Source organism: Marmota monax, unplaced genomic scaffold, assembly GCF_021218885.2.
Source record: "Marmota monax isolate L192 unplaced genomic scaffold, Marmota_monax_Labrador192_F-V1.1 WCK01_AAM20220418_F8-fsc00050, whole genome shotgun sequence".
NCBI classification, from domain to species: domain Eukaryota; kingdom Metazoa; phylum Chordata; class Mammalia; order Rodentia; family Sciuridae; genus Marmota; species Marmota monax.
Window position 1 is genome coordinate 4,538,809 of NW_026694552.1, and position 19,685 is coordinate 4,558,493.

General features: G+C 32.3%; 1 protein-coding gene and 1 long non-coding RNA gene across 15 annotated transcripts in view; one reads left to right on the top strand and one right to left on the bottom strand.

Moving 5' to 3' along the window:
- Positions 1 to 19,685, top strand: part of Nrk (Nik related kinase) — a 128,516-nt gene that overhangs the window by 87,672 nt on the left and 21,159 nt on the right. For 3 of the 6 annotated variants that reach the window (XM_058571611.1, XM_046420780.2, XM_046420778.2), the window contains exons 15-22: positions 3,471 to 3,547; positions 4,754 to 4,848; positions 7,590 to 7,687; positions 8,668 to 9,035; positions 10,270 to 10,585; positions 14,045 to 14,231; positions 15,174 to 15,329; positions 17,658 to 17,801. In XM_058571611.1, the coding sequence (XP_058427594.1) occupies positions 3,471 to 3,547; positions 4,754 to 4,848; positions 7,590 to 7,687; positions 8,668 to 9,035; positions 10,270 to 10,585; positions 14,045 to 14,231; positions 15,174 to 15,329; positions 17,658 to 17,801 (1,441 nt within the window). Of the gene's footprint in view, positions 1 to 3,470; positions 3,548 to 4,753; positions 4,849 to 7,589; positions 7,688 to 8,667; positions 9,036 to 10,269; positions 10,586 to 14,044; positions 14,232 to 15,173; positions 15,330 to 17,657; positions 17,802 to 19,157; positions 19,230 to 19,685 lie in introns of all 6 variants that reach the window. The other 3 variants (XM_058571610.1, XM_058571613.1, XM_058571612.1) reach the window with 2 other exon arrangements.
- Positions 1 to 19,685, bottom strand: part of LOC124076710 (uncharacterized) — a 170,100-nt gene that overhangs the window by 78,951 nt on the left and 71,464 nt on the right. For 4 of the 9 annotated variants that reach the window (XR_006846423.2, XR_009224592.1, XR_006846420.2 and 1 more), the window contains one exon: positions 3,446 to 3,627. The exons of 4 other annotated variants lie outside the window; for them this stretch is intronic. This is a non-coding gene — a long non-coding RNA (uncharacterized LOC124076710). Of the gene's footprint in view, positions 1 to 3,445; positions 3,642 to 19,685 lie in introns of all 9 variants that reach the window. One more of the 9 variants, XR_009224593.1, reaches the window with a different exon arrangement.

The window sequence follows — 19,685 nt, forward strand, 5'->3', positions numbered from 1 at the left end:
TTGTGTGGTGTTGAGGATCAAACCTAGCACCTCACACATGCTAGGCAAGCGTTCTACTGTTGAGTCATAACCCCAGTCCTGGTTCTTAAACTTTTTAGTCTTAGAAACTGTTATAATCTTAAATATTGAGCACTCCAAAAAGCTTTTGTTTATCATATAGAGTATATTATTCAATATTTAACAGTAGAAATTAAAACAAAATAATTAAATATATACTAATTTATTTCAAAAATAATGAAATGATTACATGTTAATATAATAAATAAATTTTGATGAAAAATATTTATATTTTCTAAAACAAAATTTGAGAGATGTAACCATTTTATTTCTTTGCAGAGTTCTTTAATTTATCTTGTTTAATGGAAAACAGCTGGGTTCTCATATCTGCTTCTGCATTTAATTGTTGTCATATGATGTTTTAGTTCTAGTATATTGAATAAAATCTAGTTTCTCACATATAGATAGTTGGAAAGGGAGACTTTTTGTAGATATCCCAAACTATTGTGCATATTCTTTGATATACCAAAACTAAAGAAATGAAATCTAAAGACATATCAATGAAATTCTGTATAATTAGTAATATTAAAATGCATTGGTCTATCTTGTGCTGGAATTAGATGTTTTGCTTATGCATGAATTTTCACTTTATGCATTTGTCAGTTGGAAAAATATTGGCTAACTGCCTGTATTGATCTTCCCAAATGCTTGCATGTTTAATTATACAATATGAAAAAAAAAATGTTAATATCATTAGCAATTTCATCATGAATATAATTGAGTATTTGTAAGCTGTCAAGTGCTCAGTGGCAGATATAAGTTGAAAAATTATAATTTTCTTGTGAAAACTTAATTTTATCATCACCAACAAATAGCATCATTTTTTTAAATCAACAGGCTTATTTCACTCATTTAAAATAAAATGTCTACAAAATGCCCATAATTTGAAAGATCATAGTTTGTCAGTCATTCCTTAAGTAGAAATATTGCCCATAAAAATGTGGATAACATAAATAGGCATAACTTTCTCCTTGATTGTATCTGTTCTGGGATACCGTTTGTGACAGAGTTTGGATAATTTAATCTGTGATTTATTTCCTCACACTTATGGGAATAATTAGTTCATTCTAGCATCCAGGTTAACTTCTGTTTCCATGACTTCATTAACAGTATCCTAATTAGCACATGATTTGGTGAGGCCAGTGTGGTAAGTTCAGTTCTTATGTGTACAAGGTAGTATTATCACTGCCAGTGTTCCTAACAGCCAGACATCTAAAAAGTCTTAGTCACTAAGATGGATTGGGTGAATGTGTAAAGAACATAAACTCCCACTCTATTGATGGTGAATCAGGAGCATCATTGTTGTTCCTAATTAGCATAAGATATTCATTAGCAAAAGAGGCTTCATAGGAGTCTATTATGAAGTCTTTCATGGAAAGTTCACCTTTTAAATATAATTCCCCAATAATAACCTTCCTCTGAAGTGAATAGTTAAAATATTTATTTATAGATACGAATCATTTGCAGAAGTAGATTGTATTATTTAATGAGAAGAGGCAATATGTTTTCTTCACTGTATTAGCAAATGAGTTCCCTTATACTCTTAGGTAACAATTTAAGTACGAGACTGTAAGCAGGGAATCTAATGAGCTGTGTTTATTTGAGAATATATTATAAGCCATTTTTACTAATAATGCTCCTCTTCCCATTTATTAGACCAGACATAGACAGCTCATATTAGGCCTTGTGTTTGCCACTTTGAGCCATATCTGTTTTGAGTGATTTTGGCCTTTGGTTTAAGAGTGTCAATAAACTTCTTAAGCTGGACGTGATAAAGCATGCTGCTTGGAGGTGGGAGGATCACTTGAGTCCAAGAGCTCAAGGCCAGCCTGGACAACACAGCAATACCCTGCCTCAAATATATACATACATACATATATACCTAAAATTCAATACAATAAACCTCTTGAGATCACCTTCATAAAACCAAAAGGATTAGATTGGGTCAATATGACTCCAGCTATCTGTACTGAAGGTATAAAAAGTTTGTCAGGTAGACATTTAAACTGCATACTGCCAAACATCTGGTTATATTTGGAAACACTCATTAGTAAAACATGTGGAAGATTGATAAGATTTTTCATTTTTCATCAATCTGTTTGCTGGAGTGTAAAAACAGCCTTGAAAAAGTCACTTCACAGTGAAAAATAGTATACTAAAGCTACTACAGTTTCTAGAAAATAGAGTGATTTTATCAGCATGAAAATGCTAGATTTTTTTAAAGTGTAAAATGTTGAAATTGCCTTTCTAAAGAATTTAGTGTGATGTTCTCGTTGCATGACAGAATGATCTATATTTTTAGTAGCTACAAACTATTGTGAGTAGAAACCTAGGTATATAAAACTGCATGAAGCAAGGAAACATTTCATGGCCCTCTCTGCCAATATTGGCAGAAAGTAAATTTGCCTCATTGATGTGATGAAAACTGGCTCATTATATGTGCCCTTTCTTGAGTGTTTTGCTGTATTGGATGGATTTATAAATAGTAAAATCCAAATTTATTGAGAAGCAAAAGTATTTGGAATACTGATTATGACAGTACAAACTGTAAAATTAAAAAGGGACTTTTAAAAGTGAGACAATTTTGATTTTTGAGAGATTTTAATGATGTGCATGTATGTGTGACAGCATTTCAAAATCTAGGATTAGCTTAAACATGTAAGAAATTTTAACTTAAATTCTTAAATTTGAGTGAGAAGTATGGACTTGATATAAAAAATTAATGTGATAACATGGAAAAAAAACTAAATTAAGAGTTGGGAGGCCTGCATTCTGATTTTAGATATTTCTTTGACTTCATGCAATATTCTTAGAAAAGCCATTTTCCTTCTTTGGGATACAGATTCCCCAACAACAAAATGAGTGATTTTGATAATATGCTCTCAAGAATCTGTTTGTATAGTAAAATTCAAAGGAATCATTTGAAATTAACCTGGGTGGTTGGGCATGCCTATAATCCCAGCAGTTCAGGAGGCCTAGTCAGGAGAATCGTGAGTTCAAAGCCAGCTCAGCAACTTAATGAGGCCCTAAGCAACTTAGTGAGGCTCTGTCTCTAAATAAAATACAAAAAGGGCTTGGGATGTGGCTCAGTGATTGAGTGCCCCTGGGTTCAATCCCCAGTACCAAAAAAAGAAAAAAGAAATTACAGCTAAGCAGTTCCAATGTTGTACTATAAATAACTATGAAAATAGAAACTATCTATAAAAATTATATTTTATAAGTCATATTTTTGTGAACAAATATATATATATAAATATATATAAAAATATATATAAAAATATATAAATATATATATATATATATATATATATATATATATATATATATATATAAAGAATGGCATTTTTTAAATTAGTAACTCAAAATAATTTATGATTGAGAATTTTACCTAAGAATTACATTGTGTCTTCAAGGTCCAAGAGATGCCAGCTTCCGTGCCTTATAACCAGGAATGTCCACAACGTCCACACCGTGTCAAGTTCAATTCAAGGTATGTGTCTGATTTTGTATTCAAGTTATTCATGATTATCACATGGAAAAGTAAACTTTGTTTATTTGACACGAAGTGCTCTGTGAAACAAAAACTAAAATATCAATGACAACATCACCAGCACTGTCATGATTGTCCCACATTTAAAACTTAACTACAATGATTCAATAACTACATCTTTCACATTTGGTCTTACTCCAGTCCCCATATCATTTAGTTGATAATTAGCTAGCAAAATCCACAATATAAATAAAACAATTATTTGAATCATTTGTCAATTTTCAATTAGTAATTGGCAACCAAATAACTTGAAATTTCAAGTGAGTTTTCTTGCATGTACTACATGATAAACACACACAAGTCTTATCCCCATCTGCAGAAGCTAATGCCACAGAATGGGCAAGCCTGAAAATGACTTTAGAGACAAAATTTTATCTAAGACTCAATATTTTATGAATAAGATATCATATGTGACATTGACACCAGTCCCTATATTTTTATCTTTGTACTATTCGTGATCTTTAGTAATTTTCAAAGATCATTTATATATATATATATGTAGATATTTATATATATATATATATATATATATATATTATATGTGTTGTGTATGTATATCACAGATACATATACATATACATACATACCTTTCCCATATAGAAAAGCCAAAGTGACTATAACATGTAGCATGATATTTGAATTTGAATAGCAAGGACTAAAGTTTCCTCCCTTTCTATCCACCCATCTAAATCATGAATAGTGCATTAAATGTAAGCTCTAAGCATTTGAAATCAAGAAATAATAGTAGAATATTTGACATATTAATAACTTAATAGATTTACCATGTTAAACATTGTAAGTTTTTCACTGTGTTTCTCAGGTAATAATGTCTGAATAGTACCTTAAAGAAAGTTTATACAAATGTTAAGAAATAAATATGGCATGTGAAGGAAAGGGGCTATATGGAAACGTGTTTTTTTTCTGTTTCAAAAATCATTTCTCTCTTCTTGATAATGTAACAAGTTTGGAGAAAATTGGAAGTTGAAAAAGATTACTTATACTCGATTTCTCTTCAGTATGACATATATATATATATATATATATATATATATATATATATAACTATTTTGTTGGTCCTTATGAAAAGTTGTACATTCCCCTTATGAATGTTAGCACATTGCACATGCTTTTCCATCTTTTCTTTAGTGTTCCTCCACCATCTCTTTTGGAAGAAGCTCAGCAGCCCATTGACATCAGACAAAGGAGTTCACAAAATCTTCAAATTTGCCCAGAAGCATCAGGTGATTCAAAACACAAAGTTTCAACAGTCAAAACATAATGTTAATGGTTAACAATTTATATTTCAGAAGTCAAGAAAGAAGAATTTCATTACAGAGTGAATAAAAAATATAAGGGAGGCAAAGTAGGAATAGGCCTTTGGATTTGATCATTCAGTGGTCATTGGTGTCTTTTGAGAAGTAGAAGTATTTTTCTGAAATGTATTTTAGCAGTTGAGTAGTAGTTAGGAATATTTCTGTGGAGGTAGATAATTTAACTTTATTTAGTTACTATATCCGGTGTCAAAATGATGGAAATGGAACTTGAGACATGCATCTCCAAGCTAACATTTATAGGCAACTTTTACAATACTGGCAGGAATAGTTGTGAGAGTGTGTTTTGTCAGCTTGTTATTTCACCTCCCCAAAATATGATATACATAATACCTCACAAATATTTCTAAATGTTACAAATTGATAGTTTCATTCAGAATACATGAAAAAATAATCAATTCATAAAATAAAGTCAAAATTTGTGATATGAATTTCAAACAAGTATTTTAACATGTGCTTTCGAGAGTTTAAATGAATTATAGTTTTGTGGAATGTGATAAACAAAACCAAAAGTTATGCCTTGAGTCATAAAATCTGGCATTACAAAGTTTAAAAAAAGAAAGCCAGGTAAGTTAAGCAAGTGGGAAATGCCTGAACAAGTCCCTAAGTCATCTTTTAAAATGTGCATACAGATTTTATTAAAATGTTAATATAAAAAGAACATCTAAAACCAAATGTTCAAAGATCTGAAATTAAAAACCCCATTTTTCACCTTAAGAGGCATATAGTGACAAAATTATTTTAAATTATTCTTGTGCAGAAATACTATGTTCTTATATGTAATAGAAGCCTAATGAGGAGTGATTTTAGGATTTTTTTTTCTAAGAATCTTATCTTTCTGGCTCAACTAGGGCTAACTTTACTACTACTAGATAAACAACTAAAAATTTAGGGTCTATTTATGTTGCCTCTTTGAAATAAATGTTGGATTAAGCACCACAATAGTCATGAATATTGGTAGGATGGAGGAGAGAATAACATCTATGCAGATAATAGTTAAATGTCTTTTCAATTCAAAAATTCTGTTATATTATTCTATTTACTACATAGACCATTTGATATTCCCATGAGATTATAGGTTTCATCACAGAGGAAATGACCTTACTATACAGGTGTGCCTCAAAATCATAAGACACTGACCCAAACTTATTATTTAGTCTACTGCCAGACCAAAAGACTCAAAAACATAGTCTTCTGTAGAAAAATAATAAATGGGAAAATTACAATGCCAGAAAATAAGGATATACATTGTAAGATGAGTTTGTTATAATGTTCTCAAAAGACAGCAGTGTTTATAAATGTGTGCTTTTCGGAGTTGTAGTGGCTACACTTTGGCTGTATATACTAAGGCTATAAATAAAAGAGGGGCAGTAGTGTTTGTGTTTAATTTCTAGTACACAAAAACAATAAATAGTGACCTGAATGTTCCCTTAGGGAAACTTTTTTCTGAACATGCTCATCCAGATGTATGGATTTTTGAGCCTTTTAACTATTTTCACTAGATTTTAAAATTAATGTCAAAAGCTACACTTTTAACCTGTATAAATTTGTGTTTTAAATGGAAATATTTATCCTATGGAGTTTAGCTGTCCAGTGTGAAAGCAACTAGCCACTTGTGGCAATTAAAATGAAAACTGAAAAGAAAAATAAACTTTAAAAGTTCACTTCTCAGGCATACTGATCACATTTCAAGTATTCAATATTCATATGTGACCAGTGGCTACGTATTGAATAGTGAAGTTATAGAACATTTCTATCATTGCAGAAAGATCTACTACACAGATCTACTCATATAGAAAGTTCCCAGCTTTGGAGAAAGGGTGAAGTTTTGTCTCTTTTCAGTAGTTGACTCTTCAACTCTATTGAAATAGTTGAAGATATATCTCTAGATGAAAATTGGAGGGGCTTAAGATTGCACAATTAACTCCTGAGAGTTTTGGCCAATCTATCATTATCTAATACACTGTTGGTCTCTTTTTCTTCTAGGTGAGTATGTGAGGCCAGTGGTAACCCCAACATTCATTTTTTAAAAAATGTGTCAATCTAGTTACCATTCTTACATAGAAGAGAGACAGAAACCTTACATGGATAGGGAGAAATATTTAGAAAGTATACATCAAATATTGAAAACAAAAATGTCATGTGAGTCTACAGATGGAATAATATTTGAGCCTACTACTGCTTCTGATGGTAGAGCTTGGGACTCTGAGGCAGAAGGATCACAAAGTCAAAGCCAGCCTCAGCAACTTAGCAAGGCCCTATGCAATTTAGTGAGATACAGTCTCTAAATAAAATACTTTAAAAAAGGGATGGTACAAGAATGAGAAGTTGTGCTCCATTTGTGTACAATGTGTCAAAATGTATTCTATTGTCATGTATAACTAATTAGAACAAATTTTTAAAAAAGAAAAAGGGATGGGGATGTGACTCAGTAGTTAAGCACCCCTGGGTTCAATCCCTAGTACATACATACATACCTACATAAGTAAATAAATCTTAGGATTCTGGGCCCATGAGTATTTATCAGGTGATATTTCCTGAATGGAATTACAGAGGCTACAAGAAAAACATGGAATTGAACTGATATACTAACAAATGAAGGCAATCAGTGTAATCACCACTATTACTAACATGTTTTTGGAATTCCATAGAATCATCTTCTGAGGAGGAGAGTCCTGTGATTGGGAGGAGGTCTCAGTCATCACCACCTTATTCTACTATTGATCAGAAGTTGCTAATTGATGTCCATGTAGGTGTCCATCTTACCACATTTATATCTGTTCTTAATTTCTAATTTGTTTTGATGTACATTTTATCATACTCACTTAAGGAGGGAAAGGTTAAAGAGTTTAATTTTGTATTGTTTTGAAAATGATTTTCTTTACTATGGGAACATTCAGAATACAAAATTTAGAAGTTAAAAATTAAATGAAAAATCCTTAATTGATCAGACACTATTTTATCTTCACTTTTCTTCTGTCAGAACATATTGGACAGAGAAGGGTAGTAAGCAGATAAGCATAGATCTCAAAGTAAGGGGTAAGAATTAGATGTCTAAGTTTTAACAGCACTCTTTGGGTATTGGGACAATATAAAAAAATAAAATACTTAGTAAAGTATAAAGTATTCTTTGATTGCATAAATTAAAAATCTTTAAACTTATTTTGCAGTAAGCTTACAGATCATTTCATTTTTATAGTTACTCCTACTCTAGCATACACATATCTATACCAAACAGTTGCTATATGTCACCTACTAAACACAAGAGGTGAATTTATATTAATTTACTCTTTAAAAAGTGTTTGAAATAATTTAAGATAACCTAAGGAATGTAAAATGAAAGCTGGGAAATTAACCTACTGATTTCAAGACACATTAATCCCAACATCAGGGAATAAAACAAAAGGAAAATGTGTTCATAAAGCTCCAATTCACCTGTTCTGCTCTCCAGCATCAAATGTAAATATCTACTCCTCAGCAGACAAATAGGAGTAATACAAAAAGCAAAGTGAGTAAATCTTGCTCTGTGTGATCTGGAAACTGCACTAATAATCACAGCCTGATGTTTGGGTTTTGGCATCTTCACTAAAATCTTGGCTATATCTAGTGAGCAAACATCTTTGTTCCAATTGAGAATATTTTTTAAACTGTTGTTAGCATGGAAACTTCACAATCTAAAAGAAAATGAAAGACTACTAGAGACTACATTAACCTTTCTTGTGCACACAGGTTCCAGATGGATTTAAAGTAGGAAAAATATCACCCCCTGTGTACTTGACAAATGAATGGGTGGGCTATAATGCACTCTCTGAAATCTTCCGGAATGATTGGTTAACTCCTGCACCTGTCATTCAGCCACCTGAAGAGGATGGTGATTATGTTGAACTCTATGATGCTGGTGCTGATACTGATGGCAATGATGAGGATTCTAATGATGCTTATGAAGATACCTATGACCATGCCTTTGGCAATGATGACTTGGATAACCAGGTTGATCAGGCAACTGGTGTCTGTGAAGCCCATGATGTTGGTGACAACAGGGATGTATCTGGTGATGACATAAATGATAATTATGATGATGCTCCTAATTGGTCAAGGTTGGTTTTTCTAGATTACTTACACTATCCATGTTTTATAACTTCAGATATATTTGCATCTCTGGTTTATTTTTAAGATGTATTATCAAAAGTATTAGTTAATTTCATTTACATATTAGTACATGGTTTGATCTTCAGCAATATATTTTAAATTGGTTTAATGCAGAATGCTTAATTTTTCATTATTTGCATATTATTTTTTAAACAAGTATTTATTAGCTTATTTATTTATAACTGGAGTTATTTGTTTCCATTAAAATTAATGCCACTGAAGCTATGAATCCCACTATTGTGTGTGATAAAATGTATCAATAAAAATATTGAAAAAAATCTTTCTACCCTGTAAAACCACAATGGGCATGAAAAGTGGGGAAAATGAATGCTTCTAATATTTTTTCAAACACAGCTATTCATTACTCAAACAGCTGAGATAGTGTCATCTATATAACAAAACTAACATGATGATTCTTATGGTTAATTAATGGGGAAATTACCAAGAAATCATTTGATTTTTTCCAACTAAAATTCTATCAAAATTTCCATTGTAACATAACGTTACTTTTAGAATCTCTCCATGCACATACATTTAATGTTGTCTCTTCTGCAAAAAAAAAAAAGAGCATTGCAATATTTTCTGAAGGATGGTGTTTTTACAAAATAATTAAATGATTATCTTAGTTCTGTAAAATACTAGGTTTATATTTCTGGAACTTCCTGATGGGAACAGTTGACCAATGAGATTTTTTTTAACTAAGCAGACTTTACATATGTTAGAAAATCAGATAATATTTTAAATTAGTATATTATTTAAACTTGATATATTGCAAGAAAATTTTTTACAAATATATTGTATTAAGCCAAAGATATGGGATTGATCATTCACATCTCTCTGAAGTTTCTAATGCATGAAACAGTTTATTATTTAAGAAACAAATACATGTTTATTCTTCTAACCTAATACATATACCTAACAAAGAATAAAAATTTTTCCCTCTTTTGTTCACGTATAGCTAAGTCATTGACAGTGCTGTGGTGTTAGTTCAATATTTAAGATTAACAGGACACAGGCATTTTTCTTGTCTATATCACACCAATAGTATCACATAGACCTAAAACATGCCTGGACATGGTAGATATAATGTATAAGATAAATTTTAATTTTATTTCATTTGTTCACTCTCAAAATGTGTTTTTATTTGGTGGCCTTATTTCACTCATTTTCCCTTGTTATCAGGGCAAGCTATGGCAGAGATGGAAGGTTCATGCAAGAAGGTAGTGATGCAAGTGTTGGAAATCAAGGAGCCACCAGAGGCTATGGCTTCTATAGAGCTAATAGAAGCCATGGAAGAAGTGCAGCCAATGGGGACAATGCAGCCATTGGAGACCAGGAAGGACATGGAAGAGGTAGCAGGAGTAATGGAAGTAAGGGAGTCAGTTGGGCCAATAATGATTATGGAGCACTTGGACACATTGGAGGAGAAAATTATTCAGAGATAGAGGATCTAGGATTGGAGAGACCTGTATTCCAGGACTTTGAACATCAACAGGAGGTAATGCACCATTTTAAAAAGAGAAACTCCTTTCATTTTGAGGATATTTTCTGAATGTGATATGTGACATTTCCAGATATTCCAAATAGATTTTAACCTTCAACCCAGAGCCTTAAATATTTTTAAATTACAGGTATGTGGGTGTCTTTGCTACTAATTTGGAGGCTTCTATTTACTTCTGGGGACAAATGTCTTTTATTTGTTTGCTTTGTTTACTCAAACCACATATTCAAAGTAGTGTCTGTTAACACATACAATTTTTTTTCTGGAAAAATTATATTTATTGTAAAATACATACCACAGAATTTACATTTTTAACTATTTTAAATTTACAATTTGGTGAAAGTAAGAACATTCACAATATTGTTCAAACTTCACCAGTATCCAATTTTATTACATTTTTATTTTTCTTAGCAGTTAAATCCCAGTCCATCCCCTCAGTCTGTGGTAACCTGTATTCTACATTCTCTCTAGGTATCTTATATAAATTGAAACACAATATTTGTTCATTCGTCTTTGGCTTATTTTACTTAGCATAATATTTTCAGGGTTATTTTATAGTATATATCAGAATTTCATTACTTTACACAGATAAAAAATATTCCATCATATGTATTTACCACATTGTGTTTGGTTTCCACTTTCTGGCTACATTGAATAAGCTTCTTTGAATGTTGGTATACAAGTATCTCTTTGAGTATCTACTTTTCATTCTTTTGATGTCCATACTTGTGAGTGAAATTACTTTGTCATATGTAAGTGCATGTTTAATTTTTTAAGGAATTAGTAACACATAAAATTTTAATTGAAGTAAAGTCCTCTGTTTAGTCATTTTTATAGTTCAACAATGTTTATTGATTTTATAAATAGATTTAAAATACTTGTGTAGCTTCACTAATGCTATATCAATAGGAATTTTCCCAGAGATTTCCTAGATTACATGGTATTTGAATTAATTCTTGGTAAATTCACAGCATCTAGATATCTGAAAATTAAAGTGGAACTCCAGAACAAGAAAATATTGTGCCAATCTACTTTACTAGCATATTATCCTATCACTCATAGTAGCTTTGAAGATGCTGTGCTGTTTTTCATGAATTATTGTTCCCTGTGCAAACTTTCCCCTCTGTCTAGAAGGCTGCCCTCTCACCTATTCTTAATTTGTTGAGTTAGCCATCTTTTATGATTCAAATCAAATGTCATTTCTGATTCCCCAAAGCAGTATTAGATAATACCTCCTCTGTGCTTGCAAGCATTTTACATATAGTTCCATTTTGGTACTTATAATTTTGTAACTTAGTTATTTGTTTAGTGATGTCTATCACACAAGATTATGAACTATTAGAAGCAAGAAACTGTGTATACTCCGTCTTTGGTTACTTTTCTAATAATTCATCCAAACTCAAAGTCAACCTAGGGCCTGGTCATGATACACATGTAATAATTATGGAAGAAATCAATAAAGGAAATTAAAAAAGGGGGGAACACAGGAAGAAAATACCGTGAGTACTTTCTGATGGGATAGTAGTTATCAGTGGAAAATTACCTATGTCCATCTGTCCATATGTCTTTCCGTGTTGCTGGTGGGACTGCAAATTGGTGAGGCCAATTTGGAAAGCAGTATGGAGATTCCTGGGAAAGCTGGGAATGTAACCACCATTTGACCCAGCTATTGCCCTTCTCCGACTATTCCCTGAAGACCTTAAAAGAGCATGCTACAGGGACACTGCTACATCGATGTTCATAGCAGCACAGTTCACAATAGCAAGACTGTGGAACCAACCCAGATGCCCTTCAATAGACGAATGGATTAAAAAAATGTGGCATTTATACACAATGGAGTATTGCTCAGCACTAAAAAATGACAAAATCATGGGATTTGCAGGGAAATGGATGGCATTAGAGCAGATTATGCTAAGTGAAGCTAGCCAATCCCTACAAAACAAACGCCAAATGTCTTCTTTGATATAAGGAGAGCAACTAAGAACAGAGCAGGGAGGAAGAGCATGAGAAGAAGATTAACATTAGACAGGGACGAGATGTGGGAGGGAAAGGGAGAGAGAAGGGAAATTGCATGGAAATGGAAGGAGACCCTCAGGGTTATACAAAATTACATATAAGAGGATGTGAGGGGAAAGGGAAAAAAAAAACAAGGGAGAGAAATGAATTACAGTAGATGGGGTAGAGAGAGAAGATGGGAGGGGAGGGGAGGGGAGGGGGAATAGTAGAGGATAGGAAAGGCAGCAGAATACAACAGACATTAGTATGGCAATATGTAAATCAATGGATGTGTAACTGATGTGATTCTGCAATCTGTATATGGGGTAAAAATAGGAGTTCATAACCCACTTGAATCAAATGTATGAAATATGATATGTCAAGAGCTTTGTAATGTTTTGAACAACCAATAATAAAAAAATAAATTAAAAAAAAAGAATTTGTGGAAGCGATGAAAAGAAAGATTAAAACAGGATGTCTTAACATTAGTTTTATAACACACCTGGGTGTCTCTAGTTATCTTTAGTAATATTTTTGAAATTTACAGAATAAATGGGTCTTCCTTTCATTTTAATTTAAAAGGGATATACTGCTAGAACATGTTTTTGTGGCTAGAAAGTTCATAAAAACCAGTCGCTGACAGGGTAGCACAACTCTCTGTGCCAAGAATCACTATGCACAAAGAGGAGGTCATCAATAAACAGGTTTACTAAAAACAGTTGATATGCTTTCCCATAGCATATAGAATGCCACCTAAATTGTCACAATTTGTGGTTTTTATCTTTGAGTAATTTTACTGAAAGCAGGCTAGATTTTCATCAAAATATGTTTATTCCTTTGAGTTTGTGTAAGTTGATTTTCCATCATTCACTTTATCATTTGAAAATTCTCTGTGTAGGTTTTTCACACTACCCATTCTCTCAAGGTACCTTAAAGCAATGGAAAAAATACCCCCATATTGTGCTTTATATTTTTTCAAGCAACTATTTGGCGTAACATAGCTGAACGTACACTTGAAAATCAAACAAACTTTTGCTTCAAGGTCTAGTTCCCCTACTTTCTAGGTTTAAAACATATAAAATATTATTTAACCTTATAAACATTAGTTTTCTTATAAATAAATGGAATATACTTATATTTACTTGTTGGATAGTTGTAAGGATTCATGAAGATAAGTAAATAAGATTCTTAGCACAGTACCTGGCATATTTTCACAATTATGAGGTCCCAAGTTGCAAAGGGGGTGGAAATTAAAGCTCTTTGAATTTCTCTAAAAATCAATTATCTCAAATAATAGGTTACTTCTCTCTTTTTTGATGATATTGTTGAAATTTTTAGTAAGTATGCATTTTACAAGAACGAACATACTAAAATTTTGCATTCATTTTTTCTAGTAACCCCTAGAATATTTTTCAGTTTAAACCCTCTTAATGAATTAAAACTATTTTGGTCTCATTTTAGGAGCCAGATGGTGAAAGTGAGGCCTCAAATTCCATTGCCTCAGTTAGTGTTCCCTCAGCATTTGATGATGAGAATGACAATAGGGACATATCTGACTCATCAATACAATTGGATTTTCCTGACAGCCATTCATCTCCTTCCAAAGATTCTGGGGGAGCTGCTGCTGATGATTTTGCCAGTGCCATCTGTGAGTGTGTCTACTATGATCTATCAATTCTGATACCTGTTCACACATTAGTTTTTAACTACTTGTTCAAAATCTGCATGGAATTAAGTAATTCTCATATTCATTTGACCCAAATTCATATTGATATACGATTTTTAAAAATCTACATTATGACATTTGTTGGTACATGGATGAAACTGGAGAACTTTATGTTAAGTGAAATAAACCAGGTTCAACAATCAGGGGTCAAATGTTTACACTCATATATGGAAACTACACCAAAATAAGAGGGGAAAGAAGAAGGGATCTCATGAAATCAGAGGGAAGATCAGTAGAGTACAGGAAGGGGATAGATAGGGAGGGAAGAGGGATGGGAAAAGGGAGGAACTGCAGAATGGAATTGACCCTATTATGCTATGTACATACATGATTATACCACAGTGAATGCCATGTTTATGCATGTCTGTAAAGCACTGATTTAAATAAATAGAAGACAGACCAGTAGAATAGAAGAAGGTAAACAGCAGGAGGGAGGAGGGAAGGTAAAGAGGAAGTACTGAGGACTGAAACAGAATAAATTATATTCCATGTCTAAATAAACCCCTATATTAGTAAACAAGGCACTATGAAAAACATTTTTAAAGTAAAATAAAAATGTGTTCCTCACTGAATCTTTATGATGCCTGAATGTCAGATTCAGTTGAGAAATTGAGTCCTTCATTGGATTTATTTTGCATTAAAAATCACAATAACTTAAAACTATATTCAAGAATATATTTTAACCATCATTATTTGTGTTGTCCAATGGCTTATGAATTACTAAAGTGACTCCTCCAGTAAAAATAAAATACAAAAAAATGAAAATATATTTTCTAGGCTGGGTCTTATTTGTGGAAACACTCAAGCACATATAATGTATAGATTAGTAATTTCTTTTAATACCTGTCCCTTAATTCTTAACAGTATATGCTGGATTCGTGGAAGTACCTGAAAAATCACCTAAGCAACCCTCTGAAGTCAATGTTAACCCACTCTATGTCTCTCCTGCATGTAAAAAACCACTAATTCACATGTATGAAAAGGAATTCACTTCTGAGATCTTCTGTGGTTCTTTATGGGGTAAGTTTGATTTCTGAAATTTGGTTGTTTTTAAAAGAATCTTTTTAAATCTACGTAGCAAACCCATGAAAATCATAGATGTAAAACATTTGTTTATTATTACCAACCCATTATCAATCAAATAAAATGTATTTTCTTAGAAGTGATTTGATGATTTAATTGATTCCTCCTGATTTTTATTCTATTTTCTTTTTAACCTTAATTAATTCAGATAAAATATAAAATTTGACTAGATTATAATTATTTGAAATTTTAAGATTAGTATTCCTAATACAGAGTAGTTTTCAGCATATAATACTGTTAATTAGCTTTTTCTAGCTGCAACCAAAATACTGACAGATTAGAGGGGGTAAAGATTTATTTTGGCTCATGTTTTCAGAGGTTTCAATTCGTGACTGGCTGGATCCAAGGCAGAAAGATCAGAAGGATGTGGTGGACAAAATTTCTCAATTTATGGCAGAAGTCTCATTTGTGGAAACACTCAAGCACATATGATGTATAGATTAGTAATTTCTTTTAATACCTGTCCCTAAATTCTTAAAAGGGGCAATGGACAAGATATAGTCCTCAGCAACCTACTTCCTCCAACCATGCCCCACCTGCTTACAGTTTCTACCACCTCCCAGTAGTGTATTCAAATTATTAAACCATCAGATGAATTAACCCACTGATGAGATGAGAGCCCTCAACATTCAGTCCCTTCTGAAAAGCCCCAACTCTGTATATTGTTGCCCTAGAGACCAAGCTTTCCACACATGAGCTTTTGAGGGACGTTCCAGATACATACCATAACAGATAGCTAAATAGGTCTTACAAAAAAGATTTTGCAGGATCTCATTTTAAACACTCTTGAAGATTTGTAGGCCTTAAACTTTCGCAATCCTTTTTTTCGGAAGAGTTATAGTCATATGGGTGGTATTGAGACTGTATTTTACCTCAAGCCAGTTGAATAACAAATAAAGCAGAATTGATGAATGCAAGGAGGATAGAAATCCATAGTAAATGCCAACTTCTGACTTCTGTTTGATAGATTTTACTTAATGTATGATTGAATAGGAGATAGGGCTTTGAATTAAAACTAGAACATGGTGGCAAGCATATTATATGAATTGACTTAGAAAAATGTTATCCCCAAAGTTTTGCTAATTGAGTGTATCAAATATAAGAAGGCGTTTAACATTTCAGTCTGGAAACTACTCAAAAATGTGATTAATGTCTACTAATTCATTTTATAAGAAATGATTTACATTTTGAATAATAAAAATTATAGTGAAAATTTACAATACTTCCTCCTCCTTCCTTGAGTCTCTTCTGGGAGGAAGATGCAGTTTCAAAATTTGCCATTGGCTTGAGATTTGGTGAAGGACAGAGTAGGAAAATGAAAGCAGAAACACTTGTCTTTTCCTTCTTATACCCTTAGAGCACAAACATTATCTAAATGGAAGACACTGAAGTTTTCTCCTGTTAATTACTTGGTCAATTTTCTCCTAAGTCTTGGTATATGGAGAAAAACTGCCACAGTACTTTTAAGTGTATTTTAACTTCAGTTCTTTCTTCTATTTCAGTCCTCTCCTTGTTCTTTAAACAGTGCTTATATATGAACAAATAGACCCAGTCAAGAAATAAAAGACAGAATATACGAATTTAGGTATATGAAGATAAGAACTAATTTTACAGGCATTTAGCAATGTAAAAGTTTTAACATCTGCATAAATATAGAATTATTCAATTTAAAAATTATCTACATATAATGATTTTAAAAACATTCAAACCAGGCTGGGGTTGTGACTCAGTGGTAGAGCACTCACCTAGCATGTGTGAGGCACTGGGTTTGATCCTCAGCCCCACATAAAAATAAAATAAAGATATTGTGTCCACCTATAACTAAAAAATAAATATTAAAAAACATAAGAACCTGTAGTTACAGTAATGGATGAGAAATGAACTGAGTTGAGATCTTTATATATGCTACACTAAGAATGTTTAATAGTAATTTTCAAAAAGAATTGATTTTAATAAAATTCGGGATGCTACTACAGGGTGCTGAGATGTAGGTACAATTCTATTTTCAAGGTGGCATACCAGACATGATCCCATAGAATATTGCTTGAGATCATTATCTTCTATCTTTTTATGTATTTCAATGCATTTGTTATGTGTATGTTAGTAAAGAGTAAGTAGTTACACAGTATTTGATTAGCATTAGCCTAAAAATGTTAAAAGTCACTTTTATATAGATCATCACAATGGAGTAGCAAAAATGTAATATAAATGCAAATATAAAATGAGTTTTAATATAGTATATTTCTTTTTTTTATCCTTGAACAGGAGTCAATTTGCTTCTTGGAACCCGATCTAATCTGTATCTGATGGACAGAAGTGGAAAGGCAGACATTACTAAACTTATAAAGCGACGACCATTTCGCCAGATTCAAGTTGTAGAGCCACTCAATTTGCTGATTACCATCTCTGGTTTGTTTAAGAACTAAAATTAGCTGAATAATTAAGCAGATTAATTAGACTGCAAACTGGGTTAAAGACTTTCTCAGGTGAAAGTGTTCATAAGAGAACACTTTAAATATAACCTTTAATTGGGATACCAGATTTTCCTACTTGTATTTTCTTATCTATTTACAACTGAAACTAACTTCCTTTGATTGCAGCACACCTAATTTAGGTTATTGATATGAAAACTCACACTATTTGCTTCCTTGCAGGTTCTTTACAAAGTAGCCTTGTACAACTTCACAGCTGTCATTCACATCTACTCATGCACACCTGATCACATGAAAATCCAACATATATCTTTTCTCTGATGTGTTAGAAGCAACAAGGAACAAAGTGAACAGATAATAGAGTATTAAATAAGTTTGTCCCTAGCACAAACTTATCAAAAGGCCTAAGATAGGGTTGGTTACAACAATGGATTTCCTTTTAAAGAACTCTACAGTTTCCCTACACAATAGTTGGATTTCTTAGTTTTGGTAAACCTTGAATCTTTGACTATGAGATAGCAAGTAAATGGGTGTTATAGTGATTAAGATTTCTAAACAGGCTGGGCATGGTGGTGCACGCCTATAATCCCAGTGGCTCTGGAGGCTGAGACAGGGGGATTGAGAGTTCAAATCCAGTCTCAGCAAAAGTGAGGCGCTAAGCAACTCAGTGAAACCCTGTCTCTAAATAAAATACAAAATAGCACTAGGGATGTGGCTCAGTGGTTCAGTGGCCAAGTGCCCCTGAGTTCAATTTCCAGTATCAAAAAATAAAATAAAACAAAATAAAATAAAAACTAGGAATGTGCCTCAGTGGCTCAGTAGCCAAGTGCCCCTGAGTTCAATTTCCAGTACAAAAAATAAAATAAAAAAGATTACTAAAAAGGACCTGGTATCAAAACAGCAATAGCATTAATTTTGACTATAGGCATAAGATGACAGACAAAAAAAGGAAAAGTTGAAGAAATAGGTTTCATACAGAATAAGCTCATGCTAATCATAGTTATTTATCTGAATTATGTATTTTATAATATAAATATGTGTGTAAAATATATATTAGTATGCAAATTGCCATGCACATACTGATAATGTGTATTTCTAAATAAGGTCAATTTGATTTAATTTGAATTAGGGTAGAAAACCCTTTATAGGTATGCTCAGAGCTCATGTTTTTTTAAGTCACTTTTGTCAACATTCATTTATAATTATTTGATTACAGAAGCAATATTTAGATTTTTTACATCTGGGTACCTAAGAGAGTAAACATCTAGAGAACAGATTTCTTTATTTTTTTAAAGAGAGAGAGAGAATTTTTTAATATTTATTTATTTTTTAGTTTTCGGTGGACACAACATCTATATTTTTTATGTGGTGCTGAGGATCGAACCCAGCATCCTGCGCATGCCAGGTGAGCGCGCTACTGCTTGAGCCACATCTCCAGCCCCAGATTTCTTTCTTTTTTAGTGTTCTAGTATTCTCTAACCCAAATGTACCCTCCTTAATGGTTGAGCTTCTCTTTAATGTGTATTATTTTTAATTACAATAGTACTAAGATTATAAGTATTGAGAGATACTCAATAGTTTGATTTACCATTTAAGAATAGAACCCTAATACTGCTATAAAAACTTTATTTAAAACATATTAATCATATAAGTAAGAATTCTATTGTTGGGATTAGAAATATTATAAACCAGGACAGGGAACGTAGCTCAATACTAGAGCGCTTGCCTAGCAAATGTGAGGTACTGGTTTGATCCTCAGCACCACATAAAAATAAATTAAAAAACAAAGGTGTCCTTTCCACCCACAACTAAAACTAGATAAATAAATAATCAAATAAATAAATAAAATGAATATCATATA